This window comes from Puma concolor, chromosome D1 (genome assembly GCF_028749965.1).
Source record: "Puma concolor isolate L17-30 chromosome D1, mPumCon1.1.hap2, whole genome shotgun sequence".
In the NCBI taxonomy this organism is placed as follows: domain Eukaryota; kingdom Metazoa; phylum Chordata; class Mammalia; order Carnivora; family Felidae; genus Puma; species Puma concolor.
This window is the reverse complement of record NC_141676.1, coordinates 50,938,434-50,958,742: the sequence shown is the minus strand read 5'-3', so window position 1 is coordinate 50,958,742 and position 20,309 is coordinate 50,938,434. Positions and strand designations below refer to the sequence as shown.

At 45.9% G+C, this 20,309-nt stretch overlaps 2 protein-coding genes across 8 annotated transcripts in view; one reads left to right on the top strand and one right to left on the bottom strand.

Moving 5' to 3' along the window:
* TUB (TUB bipartite transcription factor) overlaps positions 1-9,257 on the top strand; it is an 87,076-nt gene extending 77,819 nt beyond the window's left edge. For all 5 annotated transcript variants that reach the window (XM_025928468.2, XM_086678054.1, XM_086678053.1 and 2 more), the window contains 7 exons: positions 271-392; positions 853-1,050; positions 1,334-1,446; positions 2,319-2,436; positions 3,973-4,071; positions 4,292-4,463; positions 4,908-9,257. In XM_025928468.2, coding sequence (XP_025784253.1) covers positions 271-392; positions 853-1,050; positions 1,334-1,446; positions 2,319-2,436; positions 3,973-4,071; positions 4,292-4,463; positions 4,908-5,041 — 956 coding nt within the window. In that variant the 3' untranslated portion in view covers positions 5,042-9,257. The remainder of the gene's footprint in view (positions 1-270; positions 393-852; positions 1,051-1,333; positions 1,447-2,318; positions 2,437-3,972; positions 4,072-4,291; positions 4,464-4,907) is intronic.
* Positions 9,258-11,182: 1,925 nt separating this feature from the next.
* RIC3 (RIC3 acetylcholine receptor chaperone) overlaps positions 11,183-20,309 on the bottom strand; it is a 65,210-nt gene continuing 56,083 nt past the window's right edge. For 2 of the 3 annotated variants that reach the window (XM_025928585.2, XM_086678055.1), the window contains exon 6: positions 11,183-13,444. In XM_025928585.2, coding sequence (XP_025784370.1) covers positions 12,972-13,444 — 473 coding nt within the window. In that variant the 3' untranslated portion in view covers positions 11,183-12,971. The remainder of the gene's footprint in view (positions 13,445-20,309) is intronic. The other variant, XM_086678056.1, reaches the window with a different exon arrangement.

Sequence of the window (20,309 nt, the reverse complement as noted above, 5' to 3'; positions counted from 1 at the left end):
CAGGAGTTGGGCACTGTGACTGGGGGTTTGGGGGAAACTCATGGGGGGACTGAGCTAAAGCTGGGGCGGGGTCACACACTGACTGTGAGCATCCCCAGCTCACGCGTGCGCTTGAGAGAATGTGTCCTTGCGTATATTTGGGTGTGTGTGTGTACCCACGTGTGTACATATGGCTGTACGTGTACGGGTGGCTCAGTGCTTCTGAACAGGTGTTTGTCCAGGGGTGTATATGTGACCCCTCGGCCTTGCCTGCTCCCCTGCCTGGCCCAGGTGTCTCTAGCAGCATGAGCTTTGAAGAAGAAGAGGAGGATGAGGATGAGAATAGCTCCAGTTCTTCCCAGCTAAACAGCAACACCCGCCCCAGCTCTGCTACCAGCAGGAAGTCTGTCAGGGTGAGGCGCTCTCCTGCCCAGCAGGGGTGTGGACGGCAGTCTTCGGAGGGTGATCATCCGGGCTGCAGGGGAATGGGTGTGAAGAAATGATAGTTGGCTCTCCTGGGACTAGGCCTAGGTGCCCACCAGGAGCTTCTCTGGGCCAGGGCTCTTCTGTCCTATCCTGCCTCCTCCCCAGTCAGGCCAGGAGCGGGGGGCGGAGGGGGAGGGCTCGAGTTGGACAGGATGGCCCTGAGAACCTGCCCACATCCTCCGTCTCCACCCCCAGGGACAACTGAGGTGGGAGAAGGGCTGAGGTGCTGGCTGCTGACCCCAGGGCCAGCATGGCCAGGCCCATGTCCCAAGGACCTTGCCCCAGTTCCCACCACCACCACCCCAGAGGGCAGCTTTGGATCCCAGACTGCCAACTGCACCTGCTCCAGATCTCTGGGGCATCAGGCTCCTACTCTCTCCCCGGTAGGAGGCAGCCTCGGCCCCCAGCCCAACAGCCCCAGAACCCTCGGGGGATGTTGAGGTCCAGGATCTTGAGGAGTTTGCACTGAGGCCGGCCCCCCAAGGTATCACCATCAAGTGCCGCATCACGCGGGACAAGAAGGGGATGGACCGGGGGATGTACCCCACCTACTTCCTGCACCTGGACCGCGAGGATGGGAAGAAGGTGAGGTTGGCCTGCACCTGCAGTTCTGCCGGGGGATGGCCTGAGGTCCCGGGGCTGGGATGTGACCGGAAGCCTCAGATCCAACACTGACCTTTCAGTTCCCCCAAAGGGACAGAAGCCTCCGTACCTGGTCGGTGCGTACCTTTGTGTCTGCTGGTGCACATGTGTGCGTGCACACACATATGTTCAGGAGCTGACGCAAGGGAGAGTCGTGTGTGTGAGGGGCACCCGTAATTGTGACCAGAGGCTGGGCCTGGAACGTGACTTTGCTCCATTCCCCAAGGTGTTCCTCTTGGCGGGAAGGAAGAGAAAGAAGAGTAAAACTTCCAATTACCTCATCTCTGTGGACCCAACAGACTTGTCTCGAGGAGGGGACAGCTACATCGGGAAACTGCGGTACTAGCGCTCCCCTGGGAAGCAGGCAGGGGTGGGAGGGAGGGGCAGGGCCAGACCCTGGACAGAGCATGTCTTGTCCCTGAAGGAGCTCTAGGTTAGGGGTCAGATCTGCTCATGGAATTCCGTCTGTCCATCAGCTCTAACCACAGGCCCAGGTCTGTGCCAGTCTAGAGCCAGACTTGGGGATGGACCTTGCGCACCCTACCCTAAGCTGCTCCCAGGCGAGTGGGGCACAGGTCTGCCAAGAGTGGTGGATCAAAATCTCAGGAAGTCATTGAAGATGTAGGCCACCATGGAAGAGCTGCTGTGGCCCCATGGTCTGTGCTAGAGCCCTTGAGGGAAGAGAATGCAACCTTGGGATCGGAGAAGGGCTCTGAGCTAGTTCTTGGGGAATGTTTGCTGAGGAGCAGAGTGCCAGATCGGGGAAACAGAAGTCAAGCTTAGAGATGAGGAGGTAATGCTGGAGATGGGGCTGGACCAACACCATGGGCTGGATGGGACAGAGGAGTTCATCTGTGATATCCACTCTCTACAGGATGTTGAGTCCCCTTTACAGTCTTGCCACATGCCGTTGTGCTTGCTCACCTCCCATGAGAGGAGCACTCCTGTTCCTTGAGGGAAACTTGTGGATCCCAGATTTACCTCCTGGAATTTCCCTCACTGAACTAAGATGCCCTTTGATTCTCTTCAGAGCAAATCCAGGCCTTGTGCCCACGATCAAACATGGGGATTCAGTGAGCGGGGTCCCCCCCACCCAGGTCTGTTCCTGGCTCAATCCAGTATGTTCTGCAGGCTCCTCATGGGACAGACTGAGCTTTTCCCTGCCTTAGGGCAGAAGGTGCATGATCCTTTATCGATTGCCTGTCCTTCAGGTCTAACCTCATGGGCACTAAGTTCACTGTTTATGACAATGGAGTCAACCCTCAGAAGGCATCATCCTCTACTTTGGAAAGTGGAGCCTTGCGTCAGGAGTTGGCAGCCGTGTGCTATGTGAGTCCTGCATTCCTGGTCTCTAGTCTCCAAGTTAGACATGACACGGAGGACTTACCCAACCTGTGGGCTTTCCCATCTCGCTTTGTGAGTAGACAAGACTGTACAGAGTTGGGCTGCTCTCTGTTGGAGTGGCCCCTGTCTTCAGAGCTCAGACCACAGATGGCCATCTGGCCAGGGAGCCTTGGGAACCAGGTGAGCTCTATATAGCCCAGCCTGGGAGCCTCTGGGAAAGGAGACAGGAGGCCTGGGTCATCCCTCATGTCCTCCCTTTGGTATGTAGGCCCTCATGGACTACAAGGCCCTTTGCATAATCATCTCACTGAATGTACAACCTAAGAGCTCAGTCTTCTATCTTTTATCATATAGATGAAACTGAAGCTCAGAGGTTGGGTCACTTGCCAGTGTCCTATAGATTCTAAATGACCAAACTGGAATATAAATACAGGGGGTTTGTCTCCATTTTAAAATGGGGAATTGGTACCTCCATTAACCTGGGCATGGATACTTCTAAGGCGGCCAGTCTGGAAGCTCTGTAGCTGTTTTGTATGATCCTGTGCTGCCACCTGCTGGTCACCTTTGGGGAGGCAGCCCAAAACTCCAAATGCTTTCTGAGCCCCAGCTGTGGGTTGCAGGTACTGTTTGAGGCACTGAAGATACAATAGTGAAGAAGAGAGATGTAAATTTATACCTTAAACCTCTGGTAGGGGAGACAAGCTATAAAACATATAAACAAAATAAATAATGTTCCTGATGAATGTGAAGAGGAAACAACAAAGCAGGGAAGAGGGATATGAAATATTAGGTGTGTGTAAGCTTTTAGGAAGGATGGTAGGGAGGGTCTCCCTGAGGTAGCACTTGGGTAAAGCCCGGAAGGAAGTTGGAGCCAGCCATGTAGGTGTAGGGGAGAACACAGCCAGTGCTAATGTCCTGAGTGACTGGCATGTATGGGGAATAGCAAGGAGGGCAGAGTGAGTGCAGAGGAGAGCAAATGGTGTGGAGAGGAAAGTGATGGGGCCATACCATGTGAGGCCTTGTGGTCAGGGTAAGGCCTTCAGCTTTTAATGTGAATGAACAGTGGAGGCAAAGCATGGGACTTGACTGCTTGCTGCTGTGTCAAAAGATGGGGGGCAGGGAAGGTTGGAAACAAGGAATCCAGATAAAGGTTATTACTGTCATCTTGGTGAGACGTGATGCTGGTAGAAAGTGGTTGAGTTCTGGATATAATTTGAAGGTCGAGTTGACAGCATTTGCTGATGGATTAGAAGTGGGTTGTGAGTGAAAGAGAGGAGTCAAGAATGAACAAATGGAAGAATTAAGTGAGAGACTGTAGGTGTTGCTGGTTTAGGCAGAGTGGAGATTGGGGAGCTTGGTTCTGCATGTGTCAAGTTTAGAGATGCCTGTTAGACATTCAAGTGGAGAGGCTGGAAACGAGCTCATCATCTTTATTCCCTCTCCCCACGCCCCTGCCATCTCTCCGTGAGGTAAGTAGAGTCCTCTCCAGTGTTGAGTTCTCGCTCTGTGTTTGTTTCCCAGGAGACAAACGTCTTAGGTTTCAAGGGGCCACGGAAGATGAGCGTGATTGTCCCAGGCATGAACATGGTTCATGAGAGAGTCTCCATCCGGCCCCGAAACGTGAGTCTCTGCCCACCCCTTCCCCATCATCCCAGCCTCTGCATGCACTTCTGTGGACAGAACTGTAGCTGGCTTGTGTCTGTGGAGGAGACACACTGTAAGAAGCCGTGGAGGTCTAGGGAAATCTAAGAACCCCGCCCCCAGGGCACATCCCTCTTCAGGGTGGTTGTGGTGCGGCAGCACAGGGCTGGGCCTGGCTCAGGGGAGGCTGCCTTCCCAGGAGCATGAGACGCTGCTAGCACGCTGGCAGAATAAGAACACGGAGAGTATCATTGAGCTGCAAAACAAGACGCCTGTCTGGAATGACGACACACAGTCCTACGTACTCAACTTCCACGGGCGCGTCACACAGGCCTCTGTGAAGAACTTCCAGATCATCCATGGCAATGACCGTGAGTGTTTCTGCCCTTACTCATTATCATCCACGTGGTAGCCATGGCCTGTAGCTCAGGATTCACTCACCCAGCCCAGCCTTTACAGGCCAGAGCTTAAGGACGTGGGTCATACGGCTTAGGTCAGATGTCAAGAGCTCTCTAACCATAATGACGGGGAGGCCTTTGGAAGAACCTTCTTTGGAGCCCTAACCCTAGTCAGCAGTCTCAGGTGCGGAAACACCCTCTGAATGGACTTTTTCTCTTCTGTCTTCTGGTGTTTATACGTCTTTCTCCTTGTGTCATCTGCTCCCTCTTTCCCACCACTTCTCCCCATTGGTCTGTGTTTTACCTCCTTTGGGATTTCCCTTGGCATCTCGGCTTCCTTCTCTTCCCGCTTCCTCATCTCTACTATCCCTGCCCTGTCCTCTCTCTCTCTCTGTGCACACTTGTGCCTGCCTCCAGCGGACTACATTGTGATGCAGTTTGGCCGTGTAGCAGAGGATGTGTTCACCATGGATTACAACTACCCACTGTGTGCGCTGCAGGCCTTCGCCATCGCCCTGTCCAGCTTCGACAGCAAGCTGGCCTGCGAGTAGAGGGCCTCCTTGTGCCCGTTGGGGTTGCCCAGCCTGGAGTGGAGCTGCCTGCAGAGACAGCCCTGCCTACCCTCTGTACATAGGCCTCCTGCCAGATGAACCTTCTGTTCTCGGTGGCTCCCTGGCCCAGCCAGCTCAGACCCGCCTCCACTGCTGAGACAGAGGACTAGATGGGGGAGGTGTGTGTGAATGGACCAGAATGAATTCTTCCTGTGCCCCAAGGGCCGCACACACACACACTCCCAACTCTTGGGTTAGTATCCTGCTGCAATCATGTTTGCCAAGCTGGGCGGCCTCTTCAGCTGGAAGGTAGGAAGACGTGTAGAGGGAGAGGAAGCACAATGCAGGGCTCCTGTGGCCCAGCCATCCCCTCAGCCTAGGAGTCAGGGGACGACGGGTCCCCCATTAGTGAAGGGCACAGTGTTTGTGTGTGTTGGGTACATCAACTTTACACAGAAGGGCAAGGATCGGCTACCAAGTCCTTTGCTAACTACAGAAAGTCCTCTGGCTTCAGAAGGCCTCAGCCAGGCTGGGAGGAGTTATAGGGGTTTGGGAAAGGTGAGTGGCAGGACCTTGTCAGGACTGTAGGGGCCTGGCTGTGGGAGGTTTTCTCCATGTGCACAGAGACAGGCAGTAGGAAGCTGGGCCTCCAGGCCAGATGTCTTAGAGGATGGGGCCTGTAGGACACAGGTCCACGTGTAAGAGGTACACGGAAAGGCTCCCTGGACCAGGGCTGTCTTGGGAGTCCTGTCAACTGCCAGAGGAGCTTTCTACTGAGCAGTTCCTGCACTATCCCCAGTAAATGTGGACGGGGACCAGATTGTCAGCCTGAGTGCACACAGGTAGGCGGGCCTGGGACTCTAGTGGGCAGAGCACTACTCCTGAACCCTGGCATGTTCCGGGAAGAAATTCCAGCTCAGTGCTCTTGCCTGTGCTTCAGCTCCTCCTATGGTCAGTCAAGGTGTGGTTCTTCCTGGGTGGGAGTGGGGCAGGGTGAAGAAAGCAGGGAGTATTTTAGAACCACGAGAGCTGAGATGGCAGGGCCTTTAGTGATGAACTAGTAGTACTTTAGGTGAATCATAACAGGAATGGGACTTGCACTGGGTCACCTGGCTGGTTAGTGGCAAAGTTCAGCTCCCTTGATTTCTTTTTTCCTACCATCCCCCAAGAAACTGGTTCTCTGGCCTTCCTGGGACCCAGTCTGCATACCCTCACCCTTTTGTCTGGTTACAGAGACTGAAAGCTGGCTTTTTGGGTATCACTCTGAGACTGGCTTGGGTTTGGCTCAGGGGGCAGGCCTTAGCAAGGCTGCTGCCCCTTTCTCTATTCGGGTGTGATGGGTGGGGTGTGAGTGTTCCAGGGCTGGGCCTGATCTCCCCCCTCCATCCTCCTCCTCTTGGGATGGCACCATCTACCCTGAAGACTTGGAAACGCTAAGCCAAGCCCTTACCTGTTTTGTCATTTACCACCACCCCCCCCCCTCCCCCGGCTACTCGCCCAGATGGTGGTCAGAAGTCAAGGGGAAGCAAGGAGGAATAGCTTCTCCCTTCAGAGTAGGTGTGCTTGGAAAGGTGGTGTAGAAATTTTTTTAAAATAAGTCCTAACTACTCTAGTGAGGTTCTGTAGTGAGGGGGAGTTGTTCTGACCTAAGTGGAAGGTACTGAGTTCTTATTTCCTTCTAATCTAGGACTTCCTACATTGAGTGCTCATAGCAAGGGACACCTGTTCTAGTGTGAATATGTGTGAGGCCCTTCCACTGGTCTAGTTTCCAGACCACTCTTGAGGGCACGAGACTTTTACCAGGGCTGATCCACTTCTTGATGAGGTACCGTGGGGCCCTCCTCCTTTCCGTAGTTCTAGTTTGGCTCTTCTCCTCACTTTGGGAAGAGACCTGCTGACAGTTGGGATGATGAAAACTAGATCTCCCAAGTCTGGGTCAAGCGGCATCTCTGATTTTAAAGTAGAATGAGCTGTTTTAGATCCTAGGGAGGGGGGAATCCAGGTGGCCATGTGGAAAAGGTAGAAGCCCAGTGGCAAATGTGCAGGAGAGCAGGGTGGTTGGATAGTCTGGTGGGGTCAGGAACTTGGTGTGGCCCGGGCCTGGGGAAAAAAAGCTCTGGTGAGCAGTGGGTGAGGGGTGCTTGAGCTCCAGCCTCACAAGGTCTTTTCTTAAGGCCCCACTCCTGGTGATGCTGGGTTTCCCTGTCCACTGGCCTCTCCATGGGCCCAAAGACTCAAAAAGCTGCCAGGGCCCCTGGAAACCATCTGGGCTCAGCATCTCCCACGGGAACAGCTCTTGCCCTTCATACCCTCTATGCACCTGGTGACTGGATGATGAAATGAGCAGGCCCTGAGGGTGGTGGGCAGCTGGGACCTTCGGCAGCTCCTCTGTACTGCTCCTGGGGCCACACCCCAAAACTCTACTCCCTCTTACCCCAAACAGCTCTTCTACAGAGCAGTGATGTTCACTTCCCCACTCTTCTCCAAATCTAGCTTTTCTTTCCTTCTGGCTCCAAGGTGCTCTGTGTCTGTCTGTGTGTGTCTGTGTCTCTGTGTGTAACTGGGGAAAAGGGCAATCTGCAAATCACCAACTGAGGTTTCTTACTACGATCATAGTTCTGAGTAGGAAAGGAATAAGGATGTTATCACCTGTGGATTTTTTTTTTTTTTCATTTCATGCTCTTTGATCAGAAAGTAGACCTGGGAAAGTAGCAGCTCCTTCTCCCAGGGGTTCTGACTGGGAGGATACCATCCAAGAAACTTTAGTTTCAGTTCCATTTTGCATTACCTGAAGAAATATGCATGCTTTTGGATGAATCTGAACATACTCTAGTGAATGTGCCTTAAAAATCACGACACTAGTTTAGGAGGAGCAGGTAAGGTCCAGACTCATGCTGAGGACAGGCACTGGAAGCGAGCAAGTGTAATAATCACAAGCTAGAAGAGGACCTTCGGAGCCTGCATCCTTCAGTGACAAAAAAGGGCAGCAAAATTATAGAAGCAGAAGCTTGTCTTGGGTCTGGAAATACTTACAGATAAATGCTCTGCCAGTTTACATTTAGAGGCAGTTCTAAATTTAATAAGCAGCAGTGAGGACTTCAAACCTAGTAAGTACATGCTTCCTCACAGTGGGGTCTGCAGTAAGCCAGGACCATGGCTCTGTTATGCAAGCACAAATGACATTTCCTATCTGGAGTCCCTGCTTTTCCCTTACTGTGCTAACACTGGCCTTCCCTTTCTAGAATTCTTTGCTAAGCTATACCTGTGACCTCAGGATACCAGGTGGTCCTCAGAGCACACTTATCCAGATAGTTTAAGGAGTCTGCGATCTTGTGCCCAGCACTGAACTATAGCAGCCCCCAGGAACAGGATGGGCTCTTGTTTTGAGTTTACTGGTTATCTGTCCTTCTGTACCTCCAGTTTGCAATTCTGTCATCTCAGGATTAGGGGGAGGGAGAAGCAATACCCCAGAAGTGTACTGGGGATAGGTTTAATTTTCTGACCCAAGTTGAGAGGCAAGTTGGTCTTATAGAGAGCACTATTGCACTTAGTAGCTAGGTGATTCTGAGCAAAGCACGTTTTTCTAGGTGGTTTTCTCATCTACAGCTGAGGAGGTTGGACTGTCCAAGCCTTCAGTAAGAGGGTGAATTAAAGTTGATCCCTGCTTTCATCACTACCTTTTCTGGCTCATCACTGTGCCTTTTTTCTTTCCTTTCTTCTCTTCTGTTTTCCTGTCCCTCTCCTTTTCCCCCCATCAAGGTCCAGGCAGAGCTATAGATAAGGCCAAGATCCAGAGTTTCCTAGAGAGTAATTCTGAGGGGCTTAGAAAGGGCCTCATGAAGGCCAGAGTTACAAAGAGGACTTGGTCAGGATGGGTGGCACTTCTCTTGCTGGGAATATACATTTAGCCAGTTTTCATAATGCCTAGAATGTGTATGTCTGTTTGCACAAGATTGTCTTTTCCTATTCTGGAGTGGTCAGACATTTTTGTTCAAAATTATCTGGAGTTTTAGACAAACTTGCAAAACTGTGCTTTTATTAAGTGACTTTTTGAATAAACTCTTTGGTATTCTTGAGCAAATGTATTTATTTACTGGTATGTGCAATGACAAAGTTGGTATTTTCCCATGTTGACATTATATATGTTGTAGAACTTAGTGTTTGTCTAAGTACAGACCATATATCAACAAATTAAACTTGAACTGTTTCAACATGACTGTGCATTTTTTTCTTTGTAGAAAAGGAGAAAAAAAACCTTTCTTACCTAAAGTTTTTTCCTACACCATTCATTTCCTTCTGTCCTAAGAGCCTCGGGGGTGGGTGGGAAGGCATCATGGCTTGGTTGGAAACACTATCATGTGGGTTGAGGCTGTCCTGTCTCTGGCTGTGCTCTTCAAATTTAAGGATGGTGAGAACCACACACATACACACACAGGCTGGGAAAGGCTGGAAGAATAGTTAAGGATAGAAGTTACTTAGGTTAGCACAGTCCTCTGCAAGAATGGGCTGTTTGGTTCCCGAGTGTCGCCCTGAGGGCCCGGCCCTTGGGAACAAAAATAGGGTTGGTTTATTTTTTACCCTAGATTTGGAGTTTTTATGTGGCTAAGATAATTTCCTGCCTCAATCATGGCCTATACCTCCTTGGCTCTGCCTCTGTGGAAAACAACAATACAGGTTCTTACTAAAAAGGGAAGAGGTTTTTGTTTAGTCGTTAGGTTAAAAACAAGTCTTTTAAATACATCCAGGATGGTCCTGGTTTACACCTATTGTGCTGGCATAATTATAATTAAAGTCCCCTTTCCCCAAAGTGTCTTAGTTTGTACCATGAGTCATTGATCACCCAAGTCCTAGAAGGTACAGAGAGTGTGGTTCTTCTAGGCCATCTCTTCTAAAGGTCAACTATGCCTCCATTCTTCAACACGCCTTCCTTCCTGGGTGTAGTTTCTGGAGTGTGTATACTGCCAGTCCTAGAGCTAGGAAGGTGCTTTCTTTTGCTCTTATTGGACAGGAAAGAGCATCTCCTGGCTGGATCACCCACCTGATTTAACCAAGCATGGTCCCAGGTGACGCAGTGGCTTCCTAGGCCAACTGTCTGTCCTCCATGCTCTGCCACAGTGCTCAAAGGTCACTGAAAACTAGTACCTGGGGGCTCATCCAAGTTCACAGCCCAGACCAGTTCTGAAAAATGAAGACAATGGTGAGAGCGAGAGCAGGCATGACAACGAAAACCAGTGCTAGGATTTGGTCATCCTGAGTTGTATGTACACATAATTGTCATCCCTGAAGGATAAAATAATTCTGGAAAATCCAAAAGACTAAACAACTGGTGAATAATCAAAATTTCTAAAATATAAATGTGTTAATATTTATTATTGCTGTTTAAGCCAACCAAGAGCTAGGGCAGCAAGAACCATCATGAGCTCTTAGTACTTCTGGCAGGAACTATTCCCATAAGCCATTTCCCCCAAAGATTAACATTCAAAATTAAAGAGTTGGTTAGGCAACACCTTACACACCATCCTCAAAAATACCTGAACATCCATACACTTTTCACACCAGTTTTGTCTAACACTGCCCTTTCTGCCAAGAATGTTCTCTTCCTTGGCCACCTGAAGTTCCCAGCACGCCTCAAGATCCAACTCGCCCGTCAAGTGTCTTGGAAGTACTTTGGCCAAAATGATCTTTATGTTTCTATAGATTTGGGTCCATGTCTCAATTACAGCATAAAGCCTTGTACAAGAAAAGTAAATTATCTACCACTTATTGAGTGGTTATGTATGAGATAGGAGGGCTAATGCTGTTTTATATGCACTGAGGAGTTCAGGTTTAATCCTCCTAACTACCCTATGAGACCTGGACTTGTACTCCCCTGCACTAGATAGGAGAAAACCAAGACTCAGAAGGGTTAAGGACCCAACAAGACTCTATGGACAGAATAGGCATGGGTGGAATCATGACCGACATTTCTCTGCTTGCAGAATTCACCATCTTGAGCCCTTTTATAGTTAATAGTTCACTGAAAATAATAAATTAGACAAGGCTCCCACACCAAATTTTGTTTCTCAAAGTTAGGAATTGAGCCCCTGCTCCCACTGCCTACCCCTGGGCAGTGTCTAAATGAACACATGAATGAACAAGCTGGAAACAAACACATCTTAATAATGGAAACCTATATACTAAGGCAAAAAAGAAATTAGAACCAGGGACCCAGGACTCCTCATAAATCAACCCCTCACAGTGAATAAAAGGAAATAATGGAAAACAATTTATCAAAACAGTTCAGAGCACCTACATTATTTTTTACCTTAAGCATTACATCTAGATCATTTATAGTACATTTTAAACTACATTCTTTAAAGTGAATCAAATATTCTACACAGAGATAGATGCAATATACTTCCTACAGACTCAGTCTTCAATGACTTCTCTAACAAAAATGTTAATTTCATCAACAAGAAATGCCTAGTGGTAGCTGACATATTAATATGATCCCATACCTTTTGACCGTCTATAGGCTTAGATGTGTGATTTTAACTATTTTCCTGGCATCTTAGACAACTAGGAACAATGGAACTCCAAAAGCTCTATCTACCCTCACATAATTTAATTTTCACGTCTTCTGCATTTTATGATTGGGAATGTTCTTGGGAATGTGTCTTCTTTAAACTCAGGTCTTACATGTAAACTGAATTCACTCATCTTTACTAGCCAGGATACCTGGGTGCCATTTTATCTCCAGAAGACACATGGCAGATGGCACCTTAGAGATGAGGTCTTTAGTTTGGTCAAAATCCTTCCAGTCATAACCTACCTCCTACTTTCCCGACCCTTCTCCAAAGACCCAGATACCTGAATAGAGAACAAATAGTCTCTTCCCCTGGCCTATATAGCTATAGGGGCTATATGCCCCTGCTATATTGATTCTCTGCAAAAGACACACGCTGCAACTTCCCTTTGGGGCTGGCACTTTGTCTACAAGCTCAGTCGTCCTCACTTCTGTTTCAATTCATGTGGTTGCAGAGGGCACAACATTTAGAATAGCTTCCAGGCCAGGACTGCTGTAAACACATGGATTCTTTCCCTATCCCTGGCTCTCTGGCCACCTGAGCATCTCATGGAAGACCAGCATTCTCACACGGCTTTCTTGTAGCCTTAACAGCCTCAAACCTTGGATCTGGAGGGCAAGGCCTAAAAAGTCTCTATTTAAACCTTCTTCTGGCCACTGAGGGCCAGAGGTATAAAGGTGCTTCTGGGTTGGCAGTTCTGTGAACACAACAGGGATAAAGGAAGCTAGAGATCCAGGCAATACTGGAGCAAAACAGTCCCCCAACAGGTCTCCAGGCTCCTTCACAAATCACTGGGGTCTTCTGCTACTCTGAAGAAAAGCAGGTATCTGAGGCAGCAACAGTGTTCCTAAAAAGGCCCTTGCTGTGGCAAACGGGCTTCAGCGCACACAGCAGAGTCCTACCCTGTTCTGGCCCCATCATACCCACAAAAAATGTTCTCTTCTTGAACCCAGGAGACCACTAACCTGCTCAAGGCCCACAGAATAAGACATCTTGGACTCTGAAATCTTCACTTTTGCAACCATAAGTCCTCATCACGTGTAAACGGATGTTCGTTCACAAGTAAACCATCTGCTACTCCTAGCACGAGGAGTTAGACCCCTGTCCCTGAGTGTACAACAGATCAAACATAATTACTCAGTGGATCGACTCTCTGGTGGAAGAAAGGCATAAAGAGTGAAGCTGTATTATGTTCATACTAATTGCTATCGTGTTTTACAAGGTGACAGGTGTCTGAGCACCAGGAAGGATACATGATATCCATGGTAGTGGCCTGATTAGCTAGGATATTTAAACACAGAATGAAGTATAGGGCACAGGGCCAAGGATGAAATCGGAGAAAGGAGAGAAAGGTCACCTTGGGACTAGAGTAATGGATACTTCCCCAAACCAGCTGTTTTCAACTCCAAACCCTGGGGGTTCCGCTTCCTCAATGTACCATCTGTATGTGCTTTATCAGTGCTGATGCCCAACCCTTTATCCCTGAAGTCTTGGGGCCATACTTCTTTGGTGGCTTCCTCTTGTTCAGTGTAATTGTCTGCACTGAATCCAGCATTCTCTGCCAAGACTGCAGGATCCTCCTCTTCATGAAAACAGCAGGAACATGTTTCTGGCTTTGGGTCACATGAGGTAACAGAATTATCTTCCTGGACTCTGGGGTCAGTAGGCACTCCCCACCCCAAATGGTCTGATTCTTCACCTTCTAGCAATTCCATTCTTTCAGCTATTTCTTCAGCAGACGGTTCCTTGGGGTCAGGGTAATCCACTAAGATGGTTTCTTGCCTACGCTTGATGCAATCTGAAAGGTCATAAATTGGGTAAGTTTCTTCAGGGTAACCTAGAGAAAAAAGCAGCAGAAAGTCTTACTTTGTGTTGAAGAGACATTCTTTGTATTAGGCTCAAAGAGGCTTCTTAGGCAGCAGCTATCCTGTCCCAACAAATCCATTCAAGAAATCTCTAAGAGGACTCTAACAGTTCTAAAGTTTCACTTGAGTAAATTCTTAGCAATCTGGCAGACTACCCCCGTGTTCTTTGAAATACAAACCAATTCAGAAGAAAAACTCTTCTTAAGTGCAGGGTGCTTAGGGCGGAGCGGAAGTCTCACACCACCAACTTCTGCTGTAGTGATGAAGATTAAACAAACATGAGCCTTCGGTTAAAAACAAACAAACAAAAAGTACCAAACACCAGAGAGCATAGCTCAAGGCTAATGTTTATAATTTCTATTTGGAACCATTTCCAAATCTTCCTGGGTGGGCAGAGGAGAAGAAAAGGAACACTAAGCTCTTTGAAAAAATATACCACGAAGGCTTCCACTAATCAAAAGAACTGAAATGGCTTGCAAGTGTCAGAGAGAGAGAGCACACTCCAGCAAGACATGCCCAAGATCCCGAAGGACAGGAACTGGGTTTTCACAAGACACAATCCCCGTTGTTGGCTTCTTCGTCTTCACAAAATAGAACAAAAGAGACAACAAACTGGTAAACAAAATAAGTAGTACTGGTACTGAATTCCAGCTATGATAATGAGAAAAGACAAAATGTTGCCAAATTAAAGAACGAAATGAAATAAATCTGTGTCAGGCAAGCTGCGCCAGAGCGGCAGATGGGCCTCGCTGGAGCTCATATGCCAGAGCTGGCAACAGCAGCCGTGCACGCTACACGATGTGAAAAGCCGGAGAATTCAAAATCCATTTGCACATTATGATAATTGGCAAATTTCAACCCTAATACAAACCACTTTTTGCCTGCAAATTCTGAAAAGGGTCTTTTTTTTTTTTTTTTTTTTTTTTATGCAGTGTAGAGTGTGGAGAGACATATTTTAACAACATGAACTGTTTTTTTTTTTCTGATCATAAATCATACAGACTCAGTGTAAAAATTTTGAAAAACACAGACAAGTTTTAAAAAGAAAACACAAGTCACCTAGTATCCCACCATTGATGATAATTTGTTGTGTTGCTTCTGGCCTTTTTATCATATATTATACTCATTTTTTCATTCAATATTACATCATGAGCACTTCTCCATGTCATTAGGCATTTTAAAGTCTGCAAAATATCCCATCATACAGCTACATAACTCACCTGCCTTACCATGCCTTTTCTGTAAAACCTGTAGATTCTTTCCTATGCTCCCTTATTGTAAGTAACACAGCAGCTAAGATCTCTGAATATTAATCTATGTCCACTTCCCCATTTCTTTAAGATACACTTCTAGAGGGTGTCTGGGTGGCTAAGTTAAGCGTCTCTTGATTCCGGCTCAGGTCGTGATCCCACGGTTTATGAAATCAAACCCCGAGTTGGGCTCTGTCTGGGAATCTCTCTCCCCTTTTCCTCTCCCTCTCTCTATGCCCCTCTCCTACATGTGGGTGCATTCTCGCTCTTTCTCTCTCTCTCAAAAAGAAACTTAAAAAAAGATACACTTCTAGAAATATGAGAACTAAAGTTTAGGATTAGACATTTTAAAAGCCTTTTTTACACCCTGCCAAATTACTTTCCAGAAGAATGTATACACTTTTTTTTTTTTACCAGTAATGTAAAAAAACAAAACAAACAAAACAAACACACACACAAAAATACAACTGTCCATCTTATACCCTCATCATCACTGATAGTAGTAGGTTAAGAATCTTGCCAATGCTATCTTAGTTCCCAAGCTTAACTTACTGTGTGTGGGTGGAATGCTAGGTAAAAGAGTTTAGCTACCCAAGGCCCTCACTGCCTCCTTGGTCAAGGGCAGGGGGTCCTGGGGAGGCTTACCTGCTAGTTAGCTCCTAGTCACTGAATGCTTAAGAGATGTCCATTTTCTGGCATGTTCCTGCCTTCTCCTTACACCAAGAACAAAGCCTACCTTTGGAGTTCCATGGCTATCTGCTTTAGTTTAAGAGGGGGAGGCCTGCTGAAAATCAAATAGGCTCACAAATGGGCTTCTAAGGTAGCCCATTACCTGCCAACATTACTTGCTATTCAAGAACTTCGTTAAAAATATGAGCAAAACTCACTGATCCTAAGAGGAAGTCAGCAGGGGAGCCAAACTAAGCAAACTATGTAAACAGCCCTAAAAGAACAAAAACAAAAACAAAAACAAAATAGTCAATGTAGGAAACAGGAGTTAATATCAACTTATAATGGATATTCCCAGTAATATTAAAAATAATACTGCATTGATAAAACCCAACCAGGGTTCAGTATAAAAGGGGGAGCAAACAGGCAATAAGAACCATTAGAGCTGGGAAAACTGTACAGCAACATGCAGAAGAATGAACCTGGACCAATTTCTTACACCATACATAAAAACTCAAAATGGATGAAAGACCTAAATGTAAGACAGGAAGCCATCAAAATCCTTGAGGAGAAAGCAGGCAAAAACCTCTTTGACCTTGGCTGCAGCAACTTCTTACTCAACACATTTCCAGAGGCAAGGGAAGCAAAAGCAAAAATGAACTACTGGGACCTCATCAAAATAAGCTTCTGCACAGCGAAGGAAACAATCAGCAAAACTAAAAGGCAACTGACAGAATGGGAGAAGATATTTGCAAATGACATATCAGATAAAGGGTTAGTATCCAAAAATCTATAAAGAACTTCTCAAACTCAACACCCAAAAAACAAATAATCCAGTGAAGAAATGGGCAAAAGACATAAATAGACACTTCTGCAAAGAAGACATCCAGATGGCCAACCAACACATGAAAAAATGCTCAACATCACTCATCCTCAGGGAAATACAAATCAAAACCACAATGAGGTACCACCTCACACCTGTCAGAATGGCTAACATTAACAACTCAGGCAACAACAGAGGTTGGCGAGGATGCAGAGAAAGAGGATCTCTTTTGCACTGCTGGTGGGAATGCAAGCTGGTGCAGCCACTCTGGAAAACAGTATGGAGGTTCCTCAAAAAACTAAAAACAGAACTACCCTACGACCCAGCAATTGCACTACTAGGCATTTATCCAAGGGATACAGGTGTGCTGTTTCGAAGGGACAAATGTACCCCCATGTTTATAGCAGCACTATCAACAATAGCCAAAGTATGGAAAGAGCCCAAATGTCCATCGATGGATGAATGGATAAAGATGTATATATATACAATGGAGTATCAAAAAGAATCGGCAAAAAGAATGAAATCTTGCCATTTGCAACTACATGGATGGAACTGGAGGGTATTACACTAAGTGAAATTAGAGAAAGACAAAAATCACATGATTTCATTCATATGAAGACTTTCAGAGACAAAACAGATGAATGCAAGCGAAGGGAAACAAAAATAATATAAAAACAGGGAGGGGGACAAAACAGAAGAGACTCATAAATATGGAGAACAAACTGAGGGTTACAGGAGGGGCTGGGAGAGGGGGGATGGGCTAAATGGGTAAGGGGCATTAAGAAATCTACTCCTGAAATCATTGTTTCACTATATGCTAATTTGGATTTAAATTTTTAACAAATAAAAAAACAAAGAACTATTAGAAATAGAAAATATTGGGGCGCCTGGGTGGCTCAGTCGGTTAAGCATCCGACTTCGGCTCGGGTCACGAACTCACGGTCCATGGGTTCAAGCCCCGCATCGGGCTCTGGGCTGATGGCTCAGAGCCTGGAGCCTGCTTCCAATTCTGTGTCTCCCTCTCTCTGCCCCTCCCCCGTTCATGCTCTGTCTCTGTCTCAAAAATAAACATTAAAAAAAAAATTAAAAAAAAAAAAAGAAAATATTTCAACTTGAGAAAGGGAGAAAATAGACTGAAATGGACACAGTACGTGAGATCAAGCCCTGCACTGGGCTCTGCATGTACAGCATGGGGCCTGCTTGGGATTCTCTTTCTCCCTCTATGTCCCTCCTCCACTTGCTGTCTCAAAGTAAACATTAAAAAAAAAAAAAAAAAAAAAAAAACGGGCGCCTGGGTGGCTCAGTCAGTCAAGCGTCCGACTTCGGCTCAGGTCATGATCTCGCGGTCTGTGGGTTTGAGCCCCACGTCGGGCTCTGTGCTGACAGCTCAGAGCCTGGAGCCTGCTTCCGATTCTGTGTCTCCCTCTCTCTCTGATCCTCCCCTGTTCATGCTCTCTGTCTCAAAAATAAATGTTAAAAAAAAAAAATTAAAAAAAAAACATTTTTTTAAATAAACAAACAAAATGGACATGGCTAAAAGGCAGATTAGTATATTAGAAGTCAAAGTCCAGAAATTCTTCTAAGACAAAGGTAAAAATGAAAAGGAGATCGAAACTGTGAGAAAATACACACTGCACTGAAAGCTGGCCCAGGACTACCCAATCTCCAAATCACTGGAATTCCAGAATGAGGGCAGAGTAGGTTGAATGGAAGCAAGAACCAGAAAAAAAAAAGGTACAAAAGATCACTTAGCTGCAGACTCAAGTCTTCAGATGGAAAAGACTCACTAAATGCTAGGCAGAAATACTATGAAAAATCCACATTTTCATATACACTCAGATATGCTAATGAACCTGCCCAAATTCAAATGTGTAAGGATTAAAAGATTATGAATTTTCAGACAGAAAACAAACTAGCTAACTAAAAGCAGGTTCCCTACAGAGAAGAAGAATCAGACTGTGGTAAGATTTCTCATTTTCAACATCAAAGAAAAATAAAGCAACTTTATTTGCAAGTCATCTTGAAGCAAATCGTCTTCAGATGTGTAAGGAAAAAGAGCACAAAATTACCTGTATCAAAGTGAAAAATGGCATATGCAGATATCCAAGTACACTTGGGGGTTGACAGGGTAGGGGTGGAAACACTTAGGAACTCTGATACAAAGAAAAAAAATCAAAAAAATTGAGAAAGAACATACTGCATATGAGAAAGCACTGAACAATGAATCGGTAGAAATTATCAATGTAAAATAATTGAAACTGTGGTTAGAAATTTAATGCCATTGTTCAGAAATACTTAAAACAGGCTACTATATTTAAAAGTTAATATCACTTGGACCTAAATTCTATGTAATTTCAACACCTGAGAGGTAGACAGAAAATGAACGGGATATCAGGACAAGGTTATATAAAGAGATTTGCAATCTGGAGGATAAAATGAATTCCAGTTTTTATTTCCTTGATTACTAGTGAGACTGAAATACTTTTTAGTGTTTTGTTAGCAAGGTGCATTTTTTTCTTTTGTGTACTGCTTACGTAGGAGGATTTCAGTGTTTTATAAATTATAGAATTCTTTATATACTAAAAGGTATCAACTTCTTTTCAGTCATACTTGTCACAAATATATTTCCTGTTTAGAGTTGGCTTTAAGTTTTGTGGTATTCTCTAATCTACAGAAAGTAAAAGTTCTATGTATTCAGAGTACACTATCCTTTCCCTTAAATTTTTTTCACTGCTTTTACTATTTTTTTTAACATGAAATTTATTGTCAAATTGGTTTCCATACAACACCCAGTGCTCATCCCAACAGGTGCCCTCCTCAATACCCATCACCCACCCTCCACTCCCTCCCACCCCCCATCAACCCTCAGTTTATTCTGTTTTTAAGAGTCTCTTATGGTTTGGCTCCCTCCCTCCCTTTTTTTTTCCTTCCCCTCCCCCACTGGTCTTCTGGTAAGTTTCTCAGGATCCACATAAGAGTGAAAATATATGGAATCTATCTTTTTCTGTATGACTTATTTCACTTAGCATAACACTCTCCAGTTCTACCCACATTGCTACAAAAGGCCGTATTTCATTCTTTCTCATTGCCAAGTAGTATTTCATTGTGTATATAAACCACAATTTCTTTATCCATTCATCAGTTGATGGACATTTAGGCTCTTTCCATATTTTGGCTATTGTTGAGAGTGCTGCTATAAACATTGGGGTACAAGTGCCCCTATGTATCAGCACTCCTGTATCCCCTTTGGTAAATTCCTAGCAGTGCTATTGCTGGGTCATAGGGTAGATCTATTTTTAATTTTTGGAGGAACCTGCACACTGTTTTCCAGAGCGGCTGCACCAGTTTGCATTCCCACCAACAGTGCAAGAGGGTTCCCGTTTCTCCACATCCTCACCAGCATCTATAGTCTTCTGATTTGTTCATTTTAGCCACTCTGACTGGCATGAGGTGGTATCTGAGTGTGGTTTTGATTTGTATTTCCCTGATGAGGAGTGATGTTGAGCAGCTTTTCATGTGCCTGTTGGCCACCTGGATGTCTTCTTTAGAGAAGTGTCTATTCGTGTTTTCTGCCCATTTCTTCACTGGCTTGTTTTTCGGGTGTGGAGTTTGGTGAGTTCTTTATAGATTTTGGATACTAGCCCTTTGTCCGATATGTCATTTGCAAATATCTTTTCCCATTCTGTTGGTTGCCTTTTAGTTTTGTTGATTGTTTCCTTTGCAGTGCAGAAACTTTTTATTTTCATGAGGTCCAAATAGTTCATTTTTGCTTTTAATTCCCTTGCCTTTGGAGATGTGTCAAGTAAGAAATTGCTGCGGCTGAGATCAGAGATTTTTTTCCTGCTTTCTCCTCTAGGGTTTTGATGGTTTCCGGTCTCACATTCCGGTCCTTTAACCATTTTCAGTTTATTTTTGCAAATGGTGTGAGAAAGTAGTCTAGTTTCATTCTTCTGCATGTTGCTGTCCAGTTCTCCCAGCACCATTTGTTGAAGAGACTTTTTTTCCATTGGATATTCTTTCCTGCTTTGTCAAAGATTAGTCAGCCATACTTTTGTGGGTCCAATTCTGTGTTCTCTATTCTATTCCATTGGTCTA